The sequence below is a fragment of the Tenrec ecaudatus genome, chromosome 2 (genome assembly GCF_050624435.1).
Source record: "Tenrec ecaudatus isolate mTenEca1 chromosome 2, mTenEca1.hap1, whole genome shotgun sequence".
In the NCBI taxonomy this organism is placed as follows: Eukaryota; Metazoa; Chordata; class Mammalia; order Afrosoricida; family Tenrecidae; genus Tenrec; species Tenrec ecaudatus.
This window is the reverse complement of record NC_134531.1, coordinates 37,099,542-37,122,818: the sequence shown is the minus strand read 5'-3', so window position 1 is coordinate 37,122,818 and position 23,277 is coordinate 37,099,542. Positions and strand designations below refer to the sequence as shown.

Below are 23,277 nucleotides of genomic sequence, written 5' to 3'. Positions count from 1 at the left end.
CACTTTTAAGGGGTCTTTTGTAGCAGATTTTCCCAGTGAAATATGTCATCTGATTTCTTGACTTTCTCCCATGGGTGTCATTTATGAATCCAGGTGAAATAAAATCCTTGACAACATCAATATTTTCTCCACTCATCATGACATTTCTTACTGATCCAGTTGGGAGATTTTTGTTTTCGTTTAAAAAAATTAGTTTATTTATTTATTTTTGTTATTTCCGCCCCCAAACCATTTTATTGAAGGCTCTTACAGATATCATACTGTTCCATAGTTCAATCGCATCAATTGCCACTAAAATCAGTTTCGAAACATTTTCTTCCTTCTTGAACTCCTTGATATCCGCTTCTCTTTAACCCTTTTCCATCACACCCCCTAGGAATCCGTATTGTGCTTGGTGTCTCTATAGGTTCATCAATACTTAATTTATTTTTTAACAGTTTCACCAACATACGAGTAAAATTTCGTATGTTTCAATAGCTCAATTACATTCATAAGAGTTATCCATCACCACCATCAATTCTAGACATTTCATCCTCCTTACACTCAATTGTTAGCTCCCCGTGTCCCATCCACTTCCCCTGCCGTGCCCCTTTAAACCTGTTGCTCCAGTTACTGTCTCTGTCCTTTTAGAGAGCCTGGGTGTCATATACAGAAAAACATCAAATCCAAACAAAACATGAGCAGCTCTTTGTTTCCTTTATGTGAAGGTATAATCCATACTGAACATGCTGTCCTCTTTGATCTTCATCAGTAAATGCTTGATGGTTTAGTAAGTGTCATTTCTATCAGGAGGAGTCCTGTTGGTGGTGTAGTTCCTCTTTCGGCTTCTGACTGCAAGGGCAGCAATTTGAAGTCACCGGCTGCTTCCCAAGGAGCATGAGGCTTTCTACTCCCATAGAGTACTCCCATAGAGTACTGTCCACAGGGGCCATTCCACCCTATCCTACAAGGGATCTGGGAGTCAGAGTTAACTCTCTGGCAGTGAGTTTGTTAGCGTGTTAGCGTACTAGACATAGAGCAAGTTTTGAAAACGCATGTTTGAGCAAAAAATTGATAATAAACATCGGCAATTATGTTGTTGGGTTTAGACAATGATTTTCAAGGCTAACACGAACAATTTTGTATTTTTCTGAGTTTGTCCATATTATAGTTATTGTTGTTTGCAGAAGTCAAAAATCTTGCCCCACATTTTACAAGTGAGAAGGCTGATGTTTTGGGACTTCATAGCCATGTACATTGGACAAGCCTTAGAACCAGGACTCAAATCTTTTCTAACTTTACACCAACTGTAGGCTCTGTCTGGCAGCTCTGTTCCACACCACCATCCAAGAGCTCTGGGCTGAGACTTTGCACGCAGCACACTCTTCCTAATTCTCTCTGCTGCTGTTCCTTACTCTCGCAGTCATTTTACCCAGCTTTCCTTGGAAGAATAAACTCTTGAATTCTCAGTCCGTGGACTTCAAGGCCCGATGATCCTCCAGAGGAAACCTAGGTTCCTTTGAGCTTGACCAATTTGTGACCCATCAGGGTGGTCTCCCTAGTCTCAAGTCCTAACCCCACCCAAGCCACCGCGATGGGCTCAGAGAATAGAAAGAGGGAGAATCGTGGCTTATTACAGTGATTCATGGAGCCTTAGCTGGAGCCTCTAAGAAATGGCCAGTCTCTTTCTAGCAGGAGCTAAGCTAGAAAACTGCAAATCTGGAGGGGTTGGTGGCCATTTTGCCACCATTTAGGAAGAGCCCACGGAAAATCAAGTCAGTGACAAGGAAAAGCACGGCAGAGATGGATGGAGATGGAGCTACGGATAGAAACAAGCTCCTGGAGTGGCAATGGAGCTGGTCTTCCTTTAATGTGTATTCATCCCACACTGACATGTACACATACAGCCATTACTGCTGAGTCAGTTCCGACTCACAGTCAACCCAGTACACAGTGTAGAACTGCCCCCATAGGACTTCCAAGTGGTAATCTCTGTGGAAGAGCACTGTCACATCTGTCTTCTGCAGTGCAGCTGGTGGGTCCCACTGTCTTGCTTTCGGTTCTCACCTCACCAGTGGTCGAACCACCATACTACCGGGGGATCCTTTGAATTTACGCATACAGCAGTCAGTGCCTTAAAGCCTCAACTTCTCCTCCCCCGCTTGCAAGTCAACAGCTTCCTGCCTGGTCTATACTGAAGCATGGAGGCACCTATTCCAGGACTCCTCTCCGAGGAAGCAAATAAAGGCCTGTGTTCTACTACTAAGGCTAGGCTAGGCAGTCAAGGAGCAGAAGAAACAGCGCTAATAAAATCTCAGCAGGGCCCTTTCTCCTCGCTTCAGAGAGCCTCGTGGATGATGTGCTGAGCCAGTCTCGTTATGACCCACTGATGCACAGGCCTCGGGCACGTCCCATCACCTTCCAGGCAGAGAATCCCAGCTCCACAAACACCGTTTCCCAGACTCGCTCTCAACTCCAAACCCAACTGCCACGAGAGTTCAGAGAGGCCTCAGATGGAAAATCCCCTTTCACTTTTTCTCCCGCCCCTTAAAATTACATCTCCCCACCAAGAATCAGTGTTTTTACATCTGCAAGCTCTTCACCAGGCCGCTCCCCTCTGGTGTGCCGAATAGCAAGAACTGGAGTGGGAAAGGAAGAAAAACCCTGAAAACCGAGCCAAGCAGCTTGCCCAACAGCCACAGGGATGTGAAGGACACCGTGCACCGGACTGCCTTTCACAAGGCTGTTTTGTTTCCCCTCCCGCCTGAGAAATGTCATCAGCAAATATTGACTTCAAATATCCTGCTTCAAAGGCAGACAGGCAAGTTGCAAGCTCAGACTGCAGACAGGCTGGTTGGTGACGGTGCCTTGGGTGTTTCCAGAGTCCAGGCTGGTCTGTGACTGTGGATGGGGCTAGGGGAAGAGGTTAGGTGACTGGGGAGAGGTTCTTCCAAGAACCTACTATGAAAGAGGTAGGGGACAGGTACAAGACTCAGAACACGGTGTTGCCCACTCTCAAAGCCACCAGTGGGGAAGATGATGGTACTTCCCTGCGGTTGACACATTTGGGTTTGGACAATGCCACACGAACGTACCTGATGAACTCCACGGAGTAATACTGGATCGGGGAGCTGCCTTCACTCTCTCCAGGTTTCCACGAGAGCGCCACCTCTGAATCGGAAACCACAATGACGTGTGGCCGCTGGGGGGCCGCAGGAGGCAGGCAGGAATCTAGGCAGGACAGCAAACACAAGGAGACTTGGCTGGGGGGTCTCAGCTGCTTGAGAGGGTTTACTATGTAACAAACACATGTCCAGCTACAACCGGAACCTCTCTGTTCAGACAGAGTCAACAATCCACGCAAACAAACACAGAAATAGACCAATGAGCTTACCAAGTCAGGTTGGTGTCTATGATCTGGATGTGCCCAATCTATACCTGGTACCTCTGGTGGAAAATCCAGCAACAGGGGGATTCAGACCGTGAACCCCAGTCACATTGTGGTGTGTTCTTTAACCCCCTTCTGTAACATTCCCACCTTTGAACCACCTCTGATCTCTTGTCTGCATGTCTGAATTATTTTTATGTACCAAAAAATACCAAGGTGCCCTGGTGGCCCAATGGTTAAGCATTCAGCTATCTCTGTACCCCTCCCCCCGCCCCCAATAGTCATGGATTTTGAAAGATGGAGGGAGAAAAGACCTCAGGGTCTGCTCCCCAAAGATTACAGTCTAGGGACCCATGGGGGGCAGTTCTACTCTGCCATAGGGTGACTAAGATTTGGGATCTACAAGATGGCATGTAACCATAACAACACTAGAAAAATGAGACTGGTAGAACAGAAGTAAACATTTGACTACCAGGCTGGTAATTCAAATCCATCCAGAGGCATCTTGTAAATCAGGCCTGATGTTCTGCTTCCGAAAGGTCACTTGCCTAGAAAGCCCAACACGAAGTCACCATGAATCCGGACAAAAAGCATTGGCACTAATGCCATGTGGAGCCTTGGTGGAGTAGTGGTTACTAGTCGGGTTGCGATCCACAAGGTCAACCATTCAAAACCCCCAGCCCCTCCTCAGTTGAAAATGAGGCTTCCTACTCCCATCAAGGGTCACAGTCTTGGAAACCCCATAGGGTCGCCTCAATGGCAGTGAGTTTGAGTTTGTAATACCCCAACCTCATGTCTGAAAATCAGAATAATGCACACGGATGATGGCAGGCCGTTTGGAAATGCCCTCATCTGGAAAGATGTACGAGTCTCCCATGACCCCATCATCCCGTGGTCACTTCCAGACCTGCACAAAGCCCAGCTGTGTGCCTACTATTGCTTCTGTCTCCTCTCTCGAGCAAAATCCCATGCAACTTTCTAAATCTGGGTCAAAGATAGTATTCCTTCTGCAGTATCTCGGGAGCTCAGGTTAGGTAGAAATGCTCCCTCCTATGTGCTCCTGATCCCTGAGGCTGACCTGGGGGACACTCGAGTCACTTGCAGTAGCTTCTCCTGCCACAAGGAACACTTTGCAAGCAGGGGTTACAATTGATGCACCTCTGCCCCACAGGGCCTAAGCAGGTGTCAGCTCAGTTGAGCACTTCTCAGAGTCTCTGCGCCTAGGGCTCCCTTCTGCTCTCCTTCCTCACGTAATTCCTGCTCACCCTGTAGTGCTCACCTTGTGATCATCTACCTATGGGAATCTCCCCTCACTCCTACATCAACTCTCCCCTGGTCCATTCTTTGCAATAAGTCCATCATGGTGTGTAGCCTCCCTTACCATCTGTGACCGCACACTCATTCGAACATGCCCAGCTCACCCTCTGAAGCTCTAGTCTCCAAGAGGGCAGGAGTTGTCCTTGTTACTGTCCTCAGGCCCTGACACGTAACTCTTGTCATTGTTAGAGGACATCGTGTTGCCCTCCGACTCATGCTCAAGGGGATGAGACGCTGCCTCTTCCTGCGCCAGTCTCACGATCAGGTGCAGCTAGACCACGGTCATCAGAACATCATGATCTGTGATGTTTTTAGTGATTGATGTTTAGAAGTCGATCACTAGGCGTTTTCCCTAGTCTGTCTTAGTCCAGAAGCTCTGCTGAAACCCATGTGCCATCACAGCACCATGAAGGTCATCACTGACAGAGAGGTGATGGCCACAGGTGAGGTGCATGGACCAGAAAGTGAACCCCCTTCTCCAGCCTGGATGGTGGGTCTTCTCCCAGGGAATAGCCACTGCCTCCCAGGGAACTTAGTAGTTCCTCCTTCATGTTGACCACATGAAGAAACAGATGAATAGCAACCTGTCACTTTCCTGAAATTAACACTTCTGAATGCATTTACCTTGAGGCAAGGTGGCAATGTGCAGAGGCGAGCTAAGCCTCCCTTTGCCCGTCCGGCTGTACGCGGCTACGCTCACTCGATATTCAGTGCCTGGTTTCAAATCTCCGATGACGTCCTCCTGTCAACAGCCAAACAAGAAGGGCACAAATATCAGAAGTCCTGTGTGGGCGAACAGGACATTTTCCAGGAGGGCTACCTGTTAAAAGGTTCAGACAGAGATTGTCTGGCTTTCTGCCCAGAGTTGGTCTCATTCTTTAAATCTGCAAAGAGGAAGGCACGGTGCCCTCCTTCCCCAGACCCGAGGGTGTCATTGTACCGCGATCTGGGGACTTTCCTAGAAGGAGGACTTTGTCGCATTATTACATGTGGCTGGTACCATCTGAGGTCCTGACTCAGAGTCGGGCGGGGCAACACAGGGAGCAATCGTGTCATTCGCACCTCACAGATAGTCAAGGATTCCACCCATCAAGAAAGAGAAATCTGGTTTTGGGCCCAGGAAGTAGAAACCTGACCAACATTCCACAAACTTTGGTGGGCATCAGAATCATTGGCAGGTTTGCGAACGAAGATGCCCAGGCTCCAAGCCTACAGTTCCCGACTCTGGGAGTCGGCACATTCCTCTCTACCATGTTCTCGAACCACAAGGATCAACAGTGGATGTGTGTGTGTTCCCATGCAATAGTGACCATGGGCTCAGCTGAAAGGACCCTCTCTGCTTTGGGCTTGGCAATAGCAGGGCTTCCCCGGCTACCGTGCTAAACAGAACTTGCGACTGGAGTTCCACGGGTGAGAAACAGAAGCACATTATAGTGGAAAGGGCACTGCCATTGAAGCCAAACAGGCTGGGCTTAAATCCTAACTTATTGATTCACTATGGCCTTGATATTTAACTACCCTGGGCCTCAGGGGTATTGTTCCCCCCCCCCCCATAAAACAGGGAATATATAGGCATAACTAACTTGTATAGTGACAGTGTTTGGGATAATGTGTAAAGTAGATACACACACGTGCGCACACACGCAGAGTCCTGGAGGTGTAGAGGCCCCTGGCAGTACGTGGAGGCATGTGTGGGGCTGTTAACCATACGGCCAGAAGTCCACAAGCAGCAGCCACTCTGGAGGAGAACAATCAGGCTCCCAGCAAACACAGGGACAGTTCTACCCTGTCCACTCAGAGTCAGAATTGATTGGATGTCAGTGAGGTTGTTTGTCTTTGAGTGTAAAGTAGCTGGCGTAGATGGCTACATGTACACAGGTTGCTGTTCTGTTTAGCTGGTGTTTTATAAATGGGATTAGGTCCCCTCAAAATAATAGGTTATCATCCTAATCCATCCTTATAAATCTGATCCCATATACATTTTTTCATTTATTACGATAAGGTCACACCAGTGTAATGGCAGGTCCTAAACCTAATCATGCCTGAGTGATGGAAAGAAGGCGGAGACACACACAGCAGGAAGGCAGCAGACGGAGACAGACATCTATGGCAAATACCACAAGCCCAAGAACGTCAAGGATTGATAACTACTAGAAGCTGAAATCAAAAGGAGATCCTCCTAGAACCATGACCTGAATTCGACCTTGACCTTCCAGCCTCCTGAACTGTTAGATGACACATGTCTGTTCTTTACAGACACACTCTTGGGGGGACTTGCATTACAGCAGCACCAGTTAATAAAGACACTTTGATCCCTTCCCCTCTTCTCTGAGGCCCACCTCCATCTTCCCTGTGATACCGTCCCTGGATGCCCAGCCTGGTGATCTTACTCCGCCAACTGCCAACTGTTGGGGTAAGCATTTGATATATATATATAACAAAGTATTATTTCTACTGTAGGATGGTGTGGTAGTTACATAATCTGGTGTCAATTTGGGACTTGAGAGGATTAAGAGTGAAGGCGTGGTGTCTGGTCTGTCAATCAAGATATAACTAATATGGACTGTGTGGGCAGGCCTTCTCCTGAGAATTCTGGGAACTCCGATATTTCCTCCTTGGAAGTGGAAGACACTTTTCTCTCTCTGCTCACTCCCTGAGAGACTCTCTACTGACAAGACACATGGTACTACACTGATAGACCGTGCCCTGGGAACTGGAGGAGCCATGTGGAGACCTCTGCCAGTGCTGAGATGCTTCCACTGCCACTGGATCCATAAGACTTCCCACCCACTGGCCTGTAATCTTCTTGCATTTGGTGTCATTGCATGTGCTTTGTGAGTCTAAAGAGGACTTTATAGAGTGATATCAGCCATTTGGGCTAATATAGGACTTTGGACTTGATCTGGACTGGGTTGGGATGTTTTCTCAATGTTTAATTGCTCTTGTATCTAAACTGCTTTCTTATCTACATATGAGTGTTTATGAATTTGTTTCTCTAGTCTACCCAGACTAAGCCATCTGAGAGCAGGAATCATGTACTATATTTCTACATACCCTCCTCTGTAGGTGATTAAACATTCATTATCAATAAACAGAACCCATCAACCAAAATTGTTCAAAAGCACTCAACAATTATTTAGTGAGTACTTTACATAGAAATTATTTATCCCTAGTGCTCAATGAAATTAGTTCAGAGATTGTCTTCATTTCCCAGGACTGCTAAAAACAGAGTGTCACACAGCGAAGTGCTTGGAATAACAGGGATTTATTGCCTTGTTGTTTAGGAATCTGGAAGTTCTAATCTGCCTGTTGATGGGGCCAATCTCCCTCTGAAGTAGCCAAGGGTGAAGCCTTTCTTATCTCTCCAAGCATCTAATACCTCAAGCATTTCTTGGCTTCTATGTGCAGATTCACATGTCCTTTCTATTTCTCGGTGTCTCTGCTACACCTTTATAAGACCAGAGCCTGTCTTCTACCACTTATCTGACAGTTTGTCATACTGTGGTGGATTGTGTGTTGCGATGATGTCACGGGTATTTCAAGTAATAGCAGAGTCATCCACAGTGAACTGGTCTCAGGAGAGCTTCCAAACTAAGAACTACGAAGAAGAAATAGGCTGTTTGATTTGGAAAAATTAGTCACCGAAAGCCTTATGAATAGCACTGAAACATGGTCAGATACTGAAAACGTCATGACTAGAAGCAGAACATTGTCAGAGTTAGTGACAGAACCTCTTAAGTCTGCAGGCACTCAAAATAAGACTGAGGATGAGCCGCCGTCTCAAAGTGGAGTCGACCATAATAATGTAAATGTCTGTGGGAGAATCTTCATTTCCCGGTGGGCAAAGACTCAAAATGAGAAGAAAGAACTGCAAAAGTCTACTAATAACCAGAGCTTGAAATATATGAAGTATGGATCTAGGAATATTGGAAGTTGTCAAAAATAAAATGATGGAACATATAATCATTGAAATCCTAGGCATTTGTGAGCTGAATTGAACTTGATTTTAAATCATAAAACAATATAACTGTGTACTCGAGTATAAGCCGACTCGAATGTCAGCCAAGGCACCTAATTTTACCACAAAAATGCATTAAATGTGCTAAAAATTTGGCTTATCCATGAGTATATACGGTAATTTACTATGCTAAGAATGACACAATCAGGAGGAATGGCATTCCATTCATCACAAAAAAGGACATTTCAAGATCTAGGTTAAAGCATACAATGCTGTTTTTGACAGGATCATATCTCTCTGCAGACAAGGGAATCTAGTCCATACAACCATTTATTTTCAATACAACTATTATTCAAATGTATGTACCAACTGCTAAAGCAGAAACAGAAGAAATCTACCAATATCTTCCGTTTGAAAACTGCAGTCAAGCTGTAATGTAAAAGTTGGAAATGAATTAGAAACAATAGTTGAAAAATATGTCACTCATGATAAAACAAAGTTGGAGATAGAATGATTTATGCCAAAGAACTGAATAGAAGATGTCAAAGGGAAGCGTGAGATGACAAAGTAAAGTACTATAATACAATATACAAACAAATACCTAGAGTTAGAAAACCAAAAAAGAAGAACACACTCAGCATATCTGAAACTGGAAGAATTCAGGGGGGTGGGCAGGGAATCAAGTCTCGAATTGCAATATTGAAAGAAACTATGGGGAAAATGTTGACAATGCAGGCAGCATCCAAAGACAATGGAGAGACTGTACAGATCACTGTGGCGAAAAGAACAGTCTGCATTCACCCATTTCAAGAGGTAGCACATAAACAACAACCAAAGGTGCCGAAGGACCAAGTTCAAGCTACACTGATGCCAAAAACAAGACTCCAGAGATGATAAAATACCAATCAAAATAGTTCAACAAGCTGGTAAACCACTGGAAGCACTCACTCGCTGATGCCAGGAAAACCAGAAGACAGCTACTTGGCCAGCTGTTTGGGAAAGATGCATATTTATATCCATTCCAAAGAAAGGTGACTGAACAGAACAATGTCATGCATATCACATGTCAGCAAAATTTGAAGATTAGCCAACAGTGGTTGCCACAGTGTAGTGACAGGGAACTGCTAGACATTCCGGCCGAATTCAGAAGAGGACAAGGGATAGCATTGCTGATGTCAAATGGACCTTCGCTCCAAGCAGAGAATACCAGAAAATATGTTTACTTGTGTTTTATTGACCGTACAAAGCTATGTGGATCACAACAAACTATAGCTAACTTGAGAAGACTCATAATTCCAGAACCCTTCACTGTGTTCACCAGGAACTTACACAGGGATTGATAGACAGTGTGCAAACAGAACAGGGACTGTTGCATGGTTTAACATCAAGGAAGGTGTATGTCTGGAGTCAGGGTTGTAGCTTCTCACCATTCTTATACAATCTGTATACTGAACAATTTAGAGATGCTATGTTACAGGATGAATAATTCAGCATCAGGATTGGAGGGAGGCTTATTAACCATCTGAGATGCTCAGATGATATACCCTTGCTTGCTGAAAGTGAGGAAGACTTGAAACACATGCTGTAAAGATCAAGGATTCAGTGTTCAGTATGAAATTTAACTCAATGCAAAGAAGACTAAAATCCGCACAACTGGACCAATAGGTAACATCATGATAAAGAGAGAATGGACTGAGGCTGTCAAGGATTTTGTCTTGCTTGGATCCACAATCAATGTTCATAGAAGCTAGAGTCAAGCGACAAAACAATGTGTTGTCTTGGGTAAATCTACCGGTTTGAGAACTCTTTAAAGTATTGAAAAGCAAGTAAGCTTACTTAGAGACTTAAGATGTGCCTGGTCCAAGCCACGGTATTTTCATTTGCCTCACATACATGGGAAAGTTAGATATTGAACAAGGAATACAAAAAACATCAATGTGTTCAAATTATGGTGTTGACAAATAATATTGGAAGTACCATGGACTGCCAAAGTACTATGGTCTTGCCCAGTTGCTCTAGTTTGAGACTCTCTATTCTTAAACTCCTCTTTCTTAGTTTAACTTTTCAGTGTTGGCCTTTCCCAGGGATTCATCCCTCACCATCTTCCCTTCCCATTTATAGAATATTGGTTTGGTAAACATCTATATTACTCCCTTAGCTTCTAGCCTAATCTTAGCACTGACAGCTCTCAAATCTGTATCTCTGGTTCTGGCTTGCCTCTTCGTCTTCACACATGGACTTATGCCTCTTGAACATCTCTATCTAACAACTACCAAACAATTCAAGCTCAACATGACTAAATCTAAACTACTCATTCCTTCTCCCATTGCCTAAAATAAAGCTAAACAACAGTGCTCCGATCTTTGCCCAGCACTTTCTCTCACAGGTTAGCTTCACCTTTTCCGAGTTACTCAAGCCAGAGATTCTAGACACTTTGTACTGTGTGTTCACTTCCCTCCCCAACCACCAATCAATCCGTAATCAATACAGCTGATTCTACCTCCTTCATGTCACTTAAATGTGCTTACGTTATTTTCTCTTGTTCTCATTAGGTGCCATTGAGTTCGTTCTGACTCATAATGACACCACATGCAACAGAACAAAACCCTGCTTGGTCCTGTATCACCCTGTCCATCATTGCTAGATTGAGTCCATTGTTACAGCCACTGCGTCGATACATCTCATTGAGGATCTTTCTTTTTTTTTTTTGCTGATGTCCTTTCTCCAGGGACTAGTCCATCCTCCTACCTCATGACCAAAGTACATGAGAACAATTCTCACTATCCTCACTGCTGAGGAGCTTTTTGGCTACAGCCTCTTCCAGTATCTATTTGTTCATTCTTTTGACAGTTCATAGTTTACATAATATTCTTCACCAGCATCATACTTTAAGTACTCCATTCTCTTTTGGTCTCCTTTCTTCATTTTCCAGTTTTTTTATCTAGTGAGGTAACTGAATATATCCTGGCTTGGTTCTGGTGTACCTAAAACCCCATTTCATCCTTACATTTATGATCATTTATGTTCAGGTTTATATAATGCCAGCCACTGGATTCTCCCTGCCACCAATACTGCCTGTGCTTCGAATCAGGGTCCACACTGCTAGGTGATCTTCCCAGCCCATAAGCTGATGCTGACAGATTGGGTCCACTTGTGTATCCTTCCAGCATCATCTCATGCCACCTCCTCCTCCTGCATTCTATATTCTAGTCATCTTGACGAACTTGGCAGGACTCAAATTTATGCCATTCCATCCTTTGCCTCTGGGCCTTTGAACCTGCTCTTCCATCTACATGCCATGCCCTTTTCCCTCCTCTTGCCTAGCTCACCCCTGTTCATAGCGTCGTGACTCAGTTCCGCTGAGACATTACCTCATTTCACTGACCCCCAGGCCCAGTCTGGTTAGGCGCACTCTTTCATGTGTCCACAGTGTCCTTGCTGTAACCTCTCACGTGGTCTTATAATTGTCTGTTTATTTCTCCCCCTCCGCCATGCACGCGAGGGCAGGAGGCATGTTCTTATCCCTCTGGCAGCCCCGAACTTGCATAGTATCAGGCATGGGCAAATGCTCAAGGGATGCTTTGTGATGAACAAGTAAATGAGTGAACTAGTGGATGAATGGAGAGAAACCCTACAAGATGACTGAGGTAAACATGTCCTCATAGAAAACCAGCTTCTCTCACCGGCCCCTCTGTTTTGACTGACAGCATTGGCATCTTTGCCCCAGAGCCTGGCTTTAGTAACTCCGGAAACAAGGCTGACTCTTCTTGCCCATCTTTATTTGGCCATGTCTGCCACATCTCTCTAACCAGCTCCCTTCTTTCTAATGTCACCTAGACTCCTACTGTAGGCCCCCAATGACTCCTTCCATGGGCCATTCCTATGGCTTCCTAAGGATATTTGTCTCTAATACGTCACTCCGTAACTCTCCTCCATATTCTCACCTGCACAATGGAGTTTTGTTGGGCAGACAGTGCAGCACAGTCTCCCCACCTGTGCATCTTGGTCCCATCATTCATCTGCTGCTTTCATGTAGAGACGGGCAGTTAGGGAACTGGAGGTACTGTCTTCTTTTAAGAGCGTTCTATCTCTTTCCAGGAAAGATTTGTGTATTCTTCGGCAGTCCCTGGTACAGTCACTATTCTTTGTCAACACCATAATTCAAATGCACAAATTCTTCTTAAATCTTCCTTATTCATTATCCAGCATTCACCTGCATATGAGGCGATGGAAAATGTCATGGCTTGGGTCAGGCACATCTTAGTCTTCAAAGTGACATCTTTGCTTTTTAGTCCTTTAATGAGATCATTTGCAGAAGCTATGCTCCATGCCATATGTCTTGATTTTTTTACTGCGGTTTCCATGTTAAGAAGCCCTAGCAGTGTAGTGGTCATCCATTGGACTGCAATCTGTCTGGTTGGTTCTTCATGAACATTATGAAGTTTCTGGAATTCTCATTCTTTGCAATTTATGTAAAACTTGTTATAATCCACATACTTAAATACCTTTGCATATTCGATAAAGCCCCATGGAGCAGGGAATTATCTTTGGTATTCTCTTTTTCATCCAAGTTCTATATGACCAGTAGTGATAATCCTGTTCCAAGTTCTCTTTGGAATCCGGCTTAAGTTTATGGATGTTCCCTGTTGATACATGGCAGTAACCACTTTTTGAATATACTTAGAAAAATTTTACTTAAATGTGATATTTTTCAATATTTTTGTCATTCTATTAGGTCACCTTTCTTTGTAACAGCACAGATATAAGTATCTTCCTCTCCATTGGAAGGCAGTAACTATCTTCCAAACTTCTTCCTATAGATGAGTCAGTGCTTCCAGAATTATATCCACTTGTTCAAACATTTCGATTGGGATTCTGTTAATTCCTAGAGCCTGGTTTTTCACCAATGCCATCTTTGTAGCGTGGACTTCTTGCTACTGTACCATGGGGTCTTGATCATAGACCATCTGTGAAATTGTCCAATTCTTCCCACTCAGTGACTCTGTGCCCCGTCCATCTTCTTTTGTTGCTTCCTGAGTCAGTCTGCGTTTTGCCCATAGAACCCTTCAGTACATCCATTCAAGTCTTGTTTTCTCTTCTTCTTCTTCCTCTTCAGTATTTTAGCTTGAGAAATGTATACCTCACCTACTGCAGACCTATGAAGTAACATCACTCTTAATCTCATTCACCGGGAGCAACGGAAACTCTGAAGAGTTAATGATTTGCCTAAGGACGTATATTCATACTGAGTAAGTGACAAAGGTAGGATTTGAATCCTGCTTATGACTCCAAAGCCCAATGACCATTGGAAACACATGTGGAAAAAGTCATTTGCTAATATTCTCATCAACAAAAATATTTGTCAGAATGATTTGAGATGAAACGATTACCTTACCTATGAACCTGAGGGTTTACACATCAGAATGTTCAGTTATCCTTGAAAAAATAAGAAAATTATACTTCAAGAAGTTTTTTAAATTATATATTAAAAATCAAAGTCTCTACTGGATGTGGCAGTTGGTGTTCCCTCTAGCCCAGGATGCACTCTCCGAGACAGAAGGTCGCTTTCCCAGCATGTCAGCTCTGTGCCTTCTCCTGGGTTCGGAGGCTGGTGGCTTTACAGAAGAGATTGAGGACTCAGGAACGGATTCGTGGTGATCCTGAAAACAGGGGCTGGGTTGGGTGATCTACTAGTCACTTCTTTCTCAGATGAGAGCCTTGGAAGTGCTGTGAGTTAAGTGTTGGACTGATAATTGACAAATAGGTTCCCAAACCCACCAGCTACATCCTCATCAGGAGCAAGATGGTGAAGCCTGCTTCCATAAAGACACATAGCCTCAAACCCCCTAGGAGCAGCTCTGCTCTATCCTGTCGGGTGGCTCTGAGTCAGAAGCGACTGGATGGTTGTCTGCCTCTGACATCGCTCTTCCCAAGTAGAATCGATCCTCACACTGTGATATCCTTTCGATTCCATAGTGAAATTCCACACAAGTCTACAAGGCCTTGGTTGTCCATCCTGAGTCGTTCATAACCAACATGTTGGCCTTGTCTCAAACAAGATAAGATGTTGACTATAGTTTCTCCAAATAGGAAAAACAAGCAGTGCTTTGTTCATGATAGAATGTTCCCCCGCCCCCTGCTTGTGCACATTTGGAAACAAGTCAAGATGTTTATCATTCTTGGATGTGATTTCTATACAAGATAGTGAAAATGGAATGAGTGAGTGAAATAGCTTTCTTGAAATTGAGGTCAGAGTGAACTTAACAGTCTTCCCTGTCCCTCTTCCCTGCCTGTTGTGGGGAGCAAAATTTGATGATTTGTTGAAAAATAGCCCTGCTGTATGTTTGCTTAGCCCTTTCTGACAGGCAAATTCTTTCCAAAATGTGTCTCCTTTGCTGCTCAACAGACTTGTAGCAATCAAGTGGCTAGTGTGTTTACATGTAAGAGAAAAGCAGATTTGGTCATTTCACTGAACCAAGGAGAAAGTTCTAGCAAATTTCACCTAAGTGAGCTATTCTCCAGGAGCCTTGCCTCCCTCTAGATCATCAGAGACCACAGCCTTCCCTTTGTGATGGGCATAAGCATCATCCGTCACATGTAGACAGCACTGGGGAATTTATAAGATTCTTTCACATCATTGCCTCATTTAAGCCTCCCAGAGGCCTGTGAGGTCAGCCCTTCCTCCTCATTTTACAGACAATGAAACCAGGCCCTGAGAGTTTATAGAACCAACCTGGGGGATGGCAGTGGGTCTAGCTTCCCTCATAAAACACAACAGCTTAATATGCTTCCATTTTCTGGCTCCCAGACATGGCATATCTCATTCTCAGGGGAGCACTTTAGTTTGCAGAGGCCCGACTTCTTCAGGGCTGCTGGACCAGACACACGAAGTCTGCATAGAATCTGTGACAGTGATGACGCCCTGTTCCTCAGCCTTCATTCTCTTGTATAATAATCACAAACCGAACCCAAGCCAGTTCCTCACGAGTCTACTCAACTTGTGTGGTACTGTGGAATTGGACTCCTCAGGATTGTCTATGGCTGATAGGGAGACCAAAAGTAGATCCAAAAAGCCGGTTGTGGATTTCAGCTCATACTGACCACTTGAAACAGAGTAGAACTTCCTCCTAAGGTTCCCAAGGCAGTAGATCTTAGAGCAGCAAACAGGCGCGTCTCCTTCCTGCAGAGAAGCTGGCGGGTTTAAAGGGGTTTGGGCTGGCCATCTGCCACTTAACCAGGGCTTCTGTGCAGAACTAGATCCTCATCACCATCCACTTCCCTCCAGTTGGTTCCTACTTCGAGCAACCCTGTGCGACAGAGTCAGATTCCTCCTGACGGTTTTTATGTCTAGACAAGTTTTGCTCTCCATGGAAGTAGAAAGTTTCATCTTTCTGCCGTGGTGTGGCTAAGGTGGATGTTGAACCATGAACCTTTCGTTTAGTAGGGAAATGATTTCCTGACTGCCACCAGGGCTCCTTAAACCCAAACCAACTCACTGCCATCAAGTCCTTGCTAACTCATCATGACCATCTAGGACAAAGTGGAACTTCTCCGTGAGTTTCCAAAACCGTACCCTTTATGGGAATAGAAAGCTCATCTTTCTCCCACAGTGTGGCTGGTGGTTTCAAATTGCTGGCCTTTCAGATGGCAGCCCAACTCAAAGCCACTAGGCTACCCGGGTTTCTTAAGGACACAATAAAAACCAACAAACAAATCTACTGCCATAGAGTGCACTCAACACATAGCAACCCTTTATAGGGGTTTCCAAGGCTATAAATATTTATAGTCTCTATTTTAACCAAGGAGTGGATGGTGGATTTGATCCACTGACCTTGCTTTTAGCAGCCTATGGCTTATCCTATACCGCCACCATGACAAGAGCTGGAGAAAACAGAACCCTCTTAAAGAGGAGATCACTCACTCTCACTGTCATTGAGTCAATTCTAACTCATGACAAGTGCATGGGACAGGATCAAACTGCCCTTGTGGGCTTCTGAGACTGGAACTTGTTATGAGTGTAGAAAGCCTCATCTTTCTCCTGCAGAGCAGCTGGAGGTTTAGAACTGCTGATCTTTGGTTAGCAGCCCAACTGGTAACCACTACGCCATCAGGACTCTTAAGCTCCTATATTTCAGTTGGGCCATGAGCACTGGAAGACTGGAGTCCCCAGGCTCCCTTGTCGTTAGGTAGGACCACGTGACTCAATTCTGCCCAGTGATCCTTGAAAGAAAGTTCGGTGTTACTTATCCCTGAAGAGAAAGGGGTGTGCTTCCATTCTCTATCTCCCATCTATTGGCAAGAATGTGAACCTATCAGTGAGTCCTTCTGGACTGTGGGGAAGAGACGCAGATTGTTTATAGAACAGTGACGGAACCCTGACGCTTGGAAGCCACCATGAAACCCCAACCCACTTTTCTCCACACTGTCTACCTCAGAGAAACCTAAATATACATCTTGTCGGAGTGACGGTAATTTGGGGTCTTGGGTCTGTGTCTTAGATACCTGGTGGTGCTGTCACAGAAATACTCTGTGGGGTGTCTTTTGCAAACAGAAACATGTTTTCTCCCAGGTCAGGAGGCGGCAAGTCCAAACCTAAGGTTTCCACACTAGGGAACACTTTCCAACCCTGGGGGAAAAAGCTGTCTTTCTTCATCTTTTGTTTCTTGGTTCCTTAGAGACCTATGTGAACATCTCTCTTCCCCTATCTCTGCCTGCTTGTTTGGTTGATTACTGTGTTAGTCTGGGTATACTGTAGAAACAAATTCATAGACACACTCATGCATGTACAAGAAAGAGCTTTATGTGCAAGAGCAATTGAGTATTGAGAAAACATTTCAGCCCAGTCCAGATTAAGCCCATAAATCTGACATATGTCCAATACCAATCTATTAAGTCCTCTTCAGACTCACGAAACATGCAATGATGCCAAATGCAGCAAGATCACAGACCAGTGAGTGGGAATTCTTGTGCAGCCAGTGGTGGTTCCTCTGGCTCCAGGGGTCTGGCTCCATCAGCCTCTCTCTATAGGGATGTCTCACAGGAAGTGAGTATGTGTCCTGCCTCCAGCAAGCTATTTATCTTTAGGTTTTCCAAATGAGGTCATCAAGTTACTACCTGATTGACATGCTAAACTCCGCCCTATCACTTTGAATCCTCAAATTGATACCAGATGATGTAACTACCACAATTTTTCAATCTGTTTTTTTTTTAGATATTTAAAGAGAATGGTTTATGACACACCTCATTGGTGTGCCTGCCTCATTGACATATAAAGAAAAGCCATTTCCCAGCAGGCTTATAACCATAGGTAAACACACACACACACACACACACACACATACCAAATTTACGGCCACAGAGTTGATTGTGACTCACAGCAATCCCAGAGGGCAAAACAGAACCGCCTCGTGGGTTTCTAAGACTGTGCTTCTTTATGGGAGTAGACAGCCTCATCTTTCTCCGGAAGAGTAGCTGGTGGTTCTGAACTGCTGACATGGTGCTTAAACTGATAATCACTATGCCTCCAGGGCCCCTCAACCTTAGGTAAAGGGGTGAGGACTTACACACATACTTTGGAAGGCACCGTTCAATCCCTAGTGTTCTGCTGGACTTGTATTCTTAGATACCAAAACCCATGGGCAGCTCAGTCAGAGAAGCCTCTGCAAACAGGGACCAGACGTCTGTTCACTGTGCAATGAGGAAACTCTGTTGAACTCCGAGGACACTCGTGTTGACTGTGACAAGTTGGAGACTTGTTAGAGGAGCCCTAGGGGCATGGTTACCCACTGGGCTGCTAACCTTAAGGTCAGCAGTTTGAAACCACCAGCAACCCCATAGGACAGTGGTTCTCAACCTTCCTAATGCCACGGCCCTTTAATACAGTTCCTCATGTTCTGGTGACCCCCAACCATAAAATTATTTTCGTTGCTACTTCACCACTGTAATTTTGCTACTGTTATGAACTGTGAAACCCTGTGAAAGGGTCATTCAAACCTCAAAGGGGTTGAGAACCACTGCCATAGGAGAAAGTGGAGCTTTCTACTCTTATAAAGAGCTACCGCCTCTGAAACCCATACGGGGCGGTTCTACCCTGTTCTATGGGGTCACCATGAATTGGAATTGACTCAATGGCAGAGAGTTTGGTTTGGGGGTTGGGACTTGTTAGAGGGAGTAAGAAAAGGAAAAGAGGGAGGGGAGGGGGAAGAGGCAGGATTTCCCCCAACAGTGGTGCTTCGCTAGTGTGAGGACTTTGTTTACTATGGGTTTTACCTAGTATCGAGGCAGAGCTTAAATTACTTCAACCTTTAAAGCTGTTCCTCTTAACCTTACTCCACCATGCGAGGCGAAGCGGCACATTGGAGGATAAAAGAGGCTTATTTCTAAGTGATTAAAACTCCACCTGGTCTTCCCAGCAGTCCCTGCTTACCCCAAAATGGCATGTCTAGCTTGAGTCTGACTCAGTATTGGGGGGGATGCAGGAAAATCAATATGGTGTTGAGAAGAATCCTGGGTGGAGGCAGGGTTTTCATTTGTTCGAAATAAACTTAGATAAAGTGTCCACGATCCGTTTGCCCCTGGCCAGGGGCACAAACAAACTGGAAGGGGCATGAAGAATTAAAATCAACTGATAAAGCACCTCTCCCAGCCCCCATACACAGTCCTGGGCAGCAGGCCCATAGCTTTGGATTCCGAAGTGTAACTGAGCACTTACCGAGTTTTGACATCGGGCTGAGGGCTCGGCACCCATCATCTCCCTGAATACCAACAGCATCCACCAGCTACCTGATGTCAGCAAACAGCACAGCGATGTCTCTACTTTCTTTGTTCCCAACCCCCTTGGTGTCTTTGTGAGTATTTGTCAGCTCCGGCTCAGCCAAAAGAAATGCCTCATATTTCCAGGGATTCAGGAGTTGAAGCCACACAATTTGGTAGTTCTGGTTTGTGCACATGGTGGTGATCTCCTTAACAACTTTAAAACATATCACCAAACTCCTTTGAGGTGGCTGTTGAACCTCAGAGCACCCCAGTATAACATTTGGGGAGCACAAAAATAATAGCTACGAAATAGACACAATTTTGATACATTACTGTGTTCTGTGGGAGCTTCAGGAACCCAGGAGTCCTGGTAATATTGTGGCGACACTTGGGGCTCTAAACCACCAGCAGATCCAAGGGAGAAAGACTGGGCTTTCTACTCCCATAAACACGTATAGTCTTGGATTCCACAGGAGGTCGCTATGAGTCCACATTGACTCAATGGCAGGGAGTGAGATGAGATCTTCAAGGACTGACTTCTCAGAAGTAAATGATCAAGCCTTTCTCTCAAGATGCCTGTGTTTGTGTGTCCTCAGACTTCTAATTTTCCAATTATCCATTCAATGTTAACCATTTTCACTATTCCAAAAAATACACATCCCCAAACCAAACTCATTGCCAATGAGTTAAACCCAATGCATAAATACCCTATAGGTCAAGGTAGAACTCTCCATGTGAGCTTCCAACACTACTGTCATTGAGTGAATTCCGACTCAAAATTACCGTACAGGGCAGAGTAAAACTAACTGTCTCATAAGCTTTCTAAGGCTATCAATCTGAACAGAAGTCACAGCTTTCTCCTGTGGAACAGCTGATGGATTTGAATGACTGACATGTGGATGCTACCAATATATATATATATATATATATATATATATATATATATATATATATATATATATATATATATATATATATATATATATATACTATACAACTCCAACAAGAAGTACACTGCCAGGGAGCTACTAGTGGTTTAAGCCAGATTCAGAAGAGGACATGGGACAAGGAATATCATTGTTGCTGTCAAATAGTTCTTCATTCAAAGCGAAGATACCAGAAAGATGTTGACTTGTGTTTAGTTGACTATGCCAGGGCATCTGACTATGCAGATCATAACAAAGTATAGGTAATTTTGAGGAGAATGGGAATTTCAAACCACTTCATTGTGTTCACGCTGAACTTCATTGAGCTCATGCTGTACAAGGATCAAGAGGCAATACTGTAGACAGAACAAGGGAATACTGCGTAATTTAAAATCAGGAAAGGTGTGCATCAGGGTTGTATCCTCTCACCACACTTGTTCAATCTGTAGGCTGAGAAAATCATCAGAGAAGCTGAATTATATTAAGTATGCATCATCATGATTAGGTTATTAACAATGTTCAATATGCAGATGACACAACCTTGCTTACTGAAACTGAGGCGGACTTGAGGCACTTGCTAATGAATATCCAGGATTGGAGCCTTCTGTATGGATAAAAACTCAATAAAAAGAACAGCAAAATCCTCACTGCTGGATCCGTAGGTAACATCATGACACTTGGAGAAAAGACTGAAGTTGTCAAGGATATTATCTTACTTGGATCCACAATCAATACTCATGGAAGCAGGGTCAAAAGATCAAAAGACGTATTGCGTTAGGTAGACTTAATGCCCAAGACCTCGTTAGCATATTGAAGAACAAGGATGTTACTTAGAGGACTAGGGTGTGCCTGGCCCAAGCCATGGTATTCTCCACTGCATCATTGCATGTGAAAGTTGGATATCGAAGAAGGAAGATCATAGAAGAAGAGATGCATTTGAATTGTGGCGCTGGAGCAGAAGAGTGAATGTATCACAGACTGTGAAAAGGACAAACCAATCTTTGCTGGAAGAAGTAAGGCCAGGGTGCCCTTTCGAGGCAAGGACGGCAAGACGTCGTCGTACAGGCTTTGGGCATATATTCAGGAGAGACCAGTCTCTGGAGAAGGACATCATATTTGGTCAAGTGGAGGGGCAGTGACAAAGAGGAAGGCGCTCAATGAGCTGGAGTGACACAGGGGCTGCAGGAATGGACTTGAGCATGGGAACAATGGTGAGGATGGCTCCCACCGGGCAGTGTTCTATTGAGCACCGAGTCTCTATTGGGAAGAACCAACTTGATGGTACCTGATAATAACAACAACATACAAAGATATAGAAGCCCTGGCTCCATAGTGGGCTACAAATTGGACTGCTAACTGTATGGTCAGAAGTTTGAAACCACCATCTGCTCCACAGCAGAAAGATGCTGCTTCTACATCCATAAAGAGTTGCAGCCTGTAACCTCACACGGGCTGTTCTACCGTGTACTGTAGAGGCACTTTGTTGTTGTCGCTTTTGTTAGGTGACGTCTAGTCTGTCCTAACTCATCGTGACAGCATGTACAACAGAATGAAATACCACCTCGTCTAGCGCCATCTCTCAATTGTTCTTACGTTTGAGCCCATGGTTGTAGCCGCTGTGTCAATCCACTTCACCGAGGGCCCTCTTCTTTCCAGTTGCCCAAGCTTGGTGCCATTCTCTAGGGACTACTCATTCTCTAGGGAACAAGTCCACAGTATATGAGATGAAGTCTCACAATCCTGGCCTGGAAGGAACATTCTGGCTGTACTCCTTCCAAGACACATGTTTATCCTTTTGGCTGTCCACAGTCAGAATTGTCTCCATGGCAGTGAGTTTGCTTTGGTGGCACTGTAAGGTTAGCGTGAGATAACTAGCCAGAGGTTGGTGGTTCAAACCTACAAGCCACTCATAGGGGGGAAAGAATCTGCTGGCCCTGTAAAGATTTACTGCCTAAATAGGGTCACTAAGAGTCAGAATAGATCTCTCTATAGAGAGCTATAAACTGTATGTATATATAAAGATATATATTTATATACAAGTATATATAGTATATATATATGGACTTATATATAAGTATATGGACACACACATAATTATCCCCTAGTTCTTTAATATTTCCTCCCCTTACTATTATGGTCATTAATCTTGTGAGACTTGCGTATGTTCATTTGTATAATTAATTTCATTCAATACATGAAGTCTAAGATAGATAAACCCTTCAGAAACAGTAACGGGAGTAAGGATTCCCTGAGAGGACGGGAAGAGAAGGGGGACAGGGAAACCCAAAGCAGTGATGACTGTATAACCCCACTGGAGGGGAAAGAATAACAGAATTGTAGGTGAACGGATACATTGGATGTTGTCAGATATGGCAATAATAACAATAATATATAATAGTAAGGGTTCCTTTGGGGGGAGGGAAGAGCAAAGAGGAGCTGATATCAAGGAGTTCAAGAAGAAAGAAAAGGTTTTGAAAATGATGGGGGCAGCAATTGTACAATTATGCTCTGCCTAATTGGATTATGGATTGTTATAATGTCTGTAAGAGCTCCAATAAAAATTTTTAAAATAATAAAAAGAAATAAAGACACAAAAGGAAACTTAAACTTCAACAATGAAATCCTATTATGGGCTGCATTGTGTCCCCCTAAAATTATGCCCAATTCCTATGCTTTATTCCTTGTGAATAAGACCTTATTTGGAAAGAGGCTTGCTGTCCATATAATTCGTGAAAATGAGGTCGCTGGTTTGGACTCTGCTGCCATCCTCAAGGAAGAGAAGAGGCACAGACACAGACATGGAGGAATTACATGGACTGGCAGAGATTGGGTGGGTGCTGTCCCAAGCCATGGTACCCTTGGGACGACCAAATGCTGGAGGTTCCTTCCCTAGAAGCCTCAGAGAACAGGGCCACCTGTGGACCACCTAAATTTTGATTTTCAGCCTCCAGAAC

General features: G+C 44.4%; 1 protein-coding gene across 1 annotated transcript in view; it reads right to left on the bottom strand.

Annotated features, from left to right (window-relative positions):
- EGFLAM (EGF like, fibronectin type III and laminin G domains) overlaps positions 1 to 23,277 on the bottom strand; it is a 230,127-nt gene that overhangs the window by 110,434 nt on the left and 96,416 nt on the right. Inside the window, exons 4-5 of the mRNA XM_075540955.1 lie at positions 5,309 to 5,426; positions 3,075 to 3,210 (exon numbers count right to left, since the gene is read on the bottom strand). Of these exons, the coding sequence (XP_075397070.1) occupies positions 3,075 to 3,210; positions 5,309 to 5,426 (254 nt within the window). The remainder of the gene's footprint in view (positions 1 to 3,074; positions 3,211 to 5,308; positions 5,427 to 23,277) is intronic.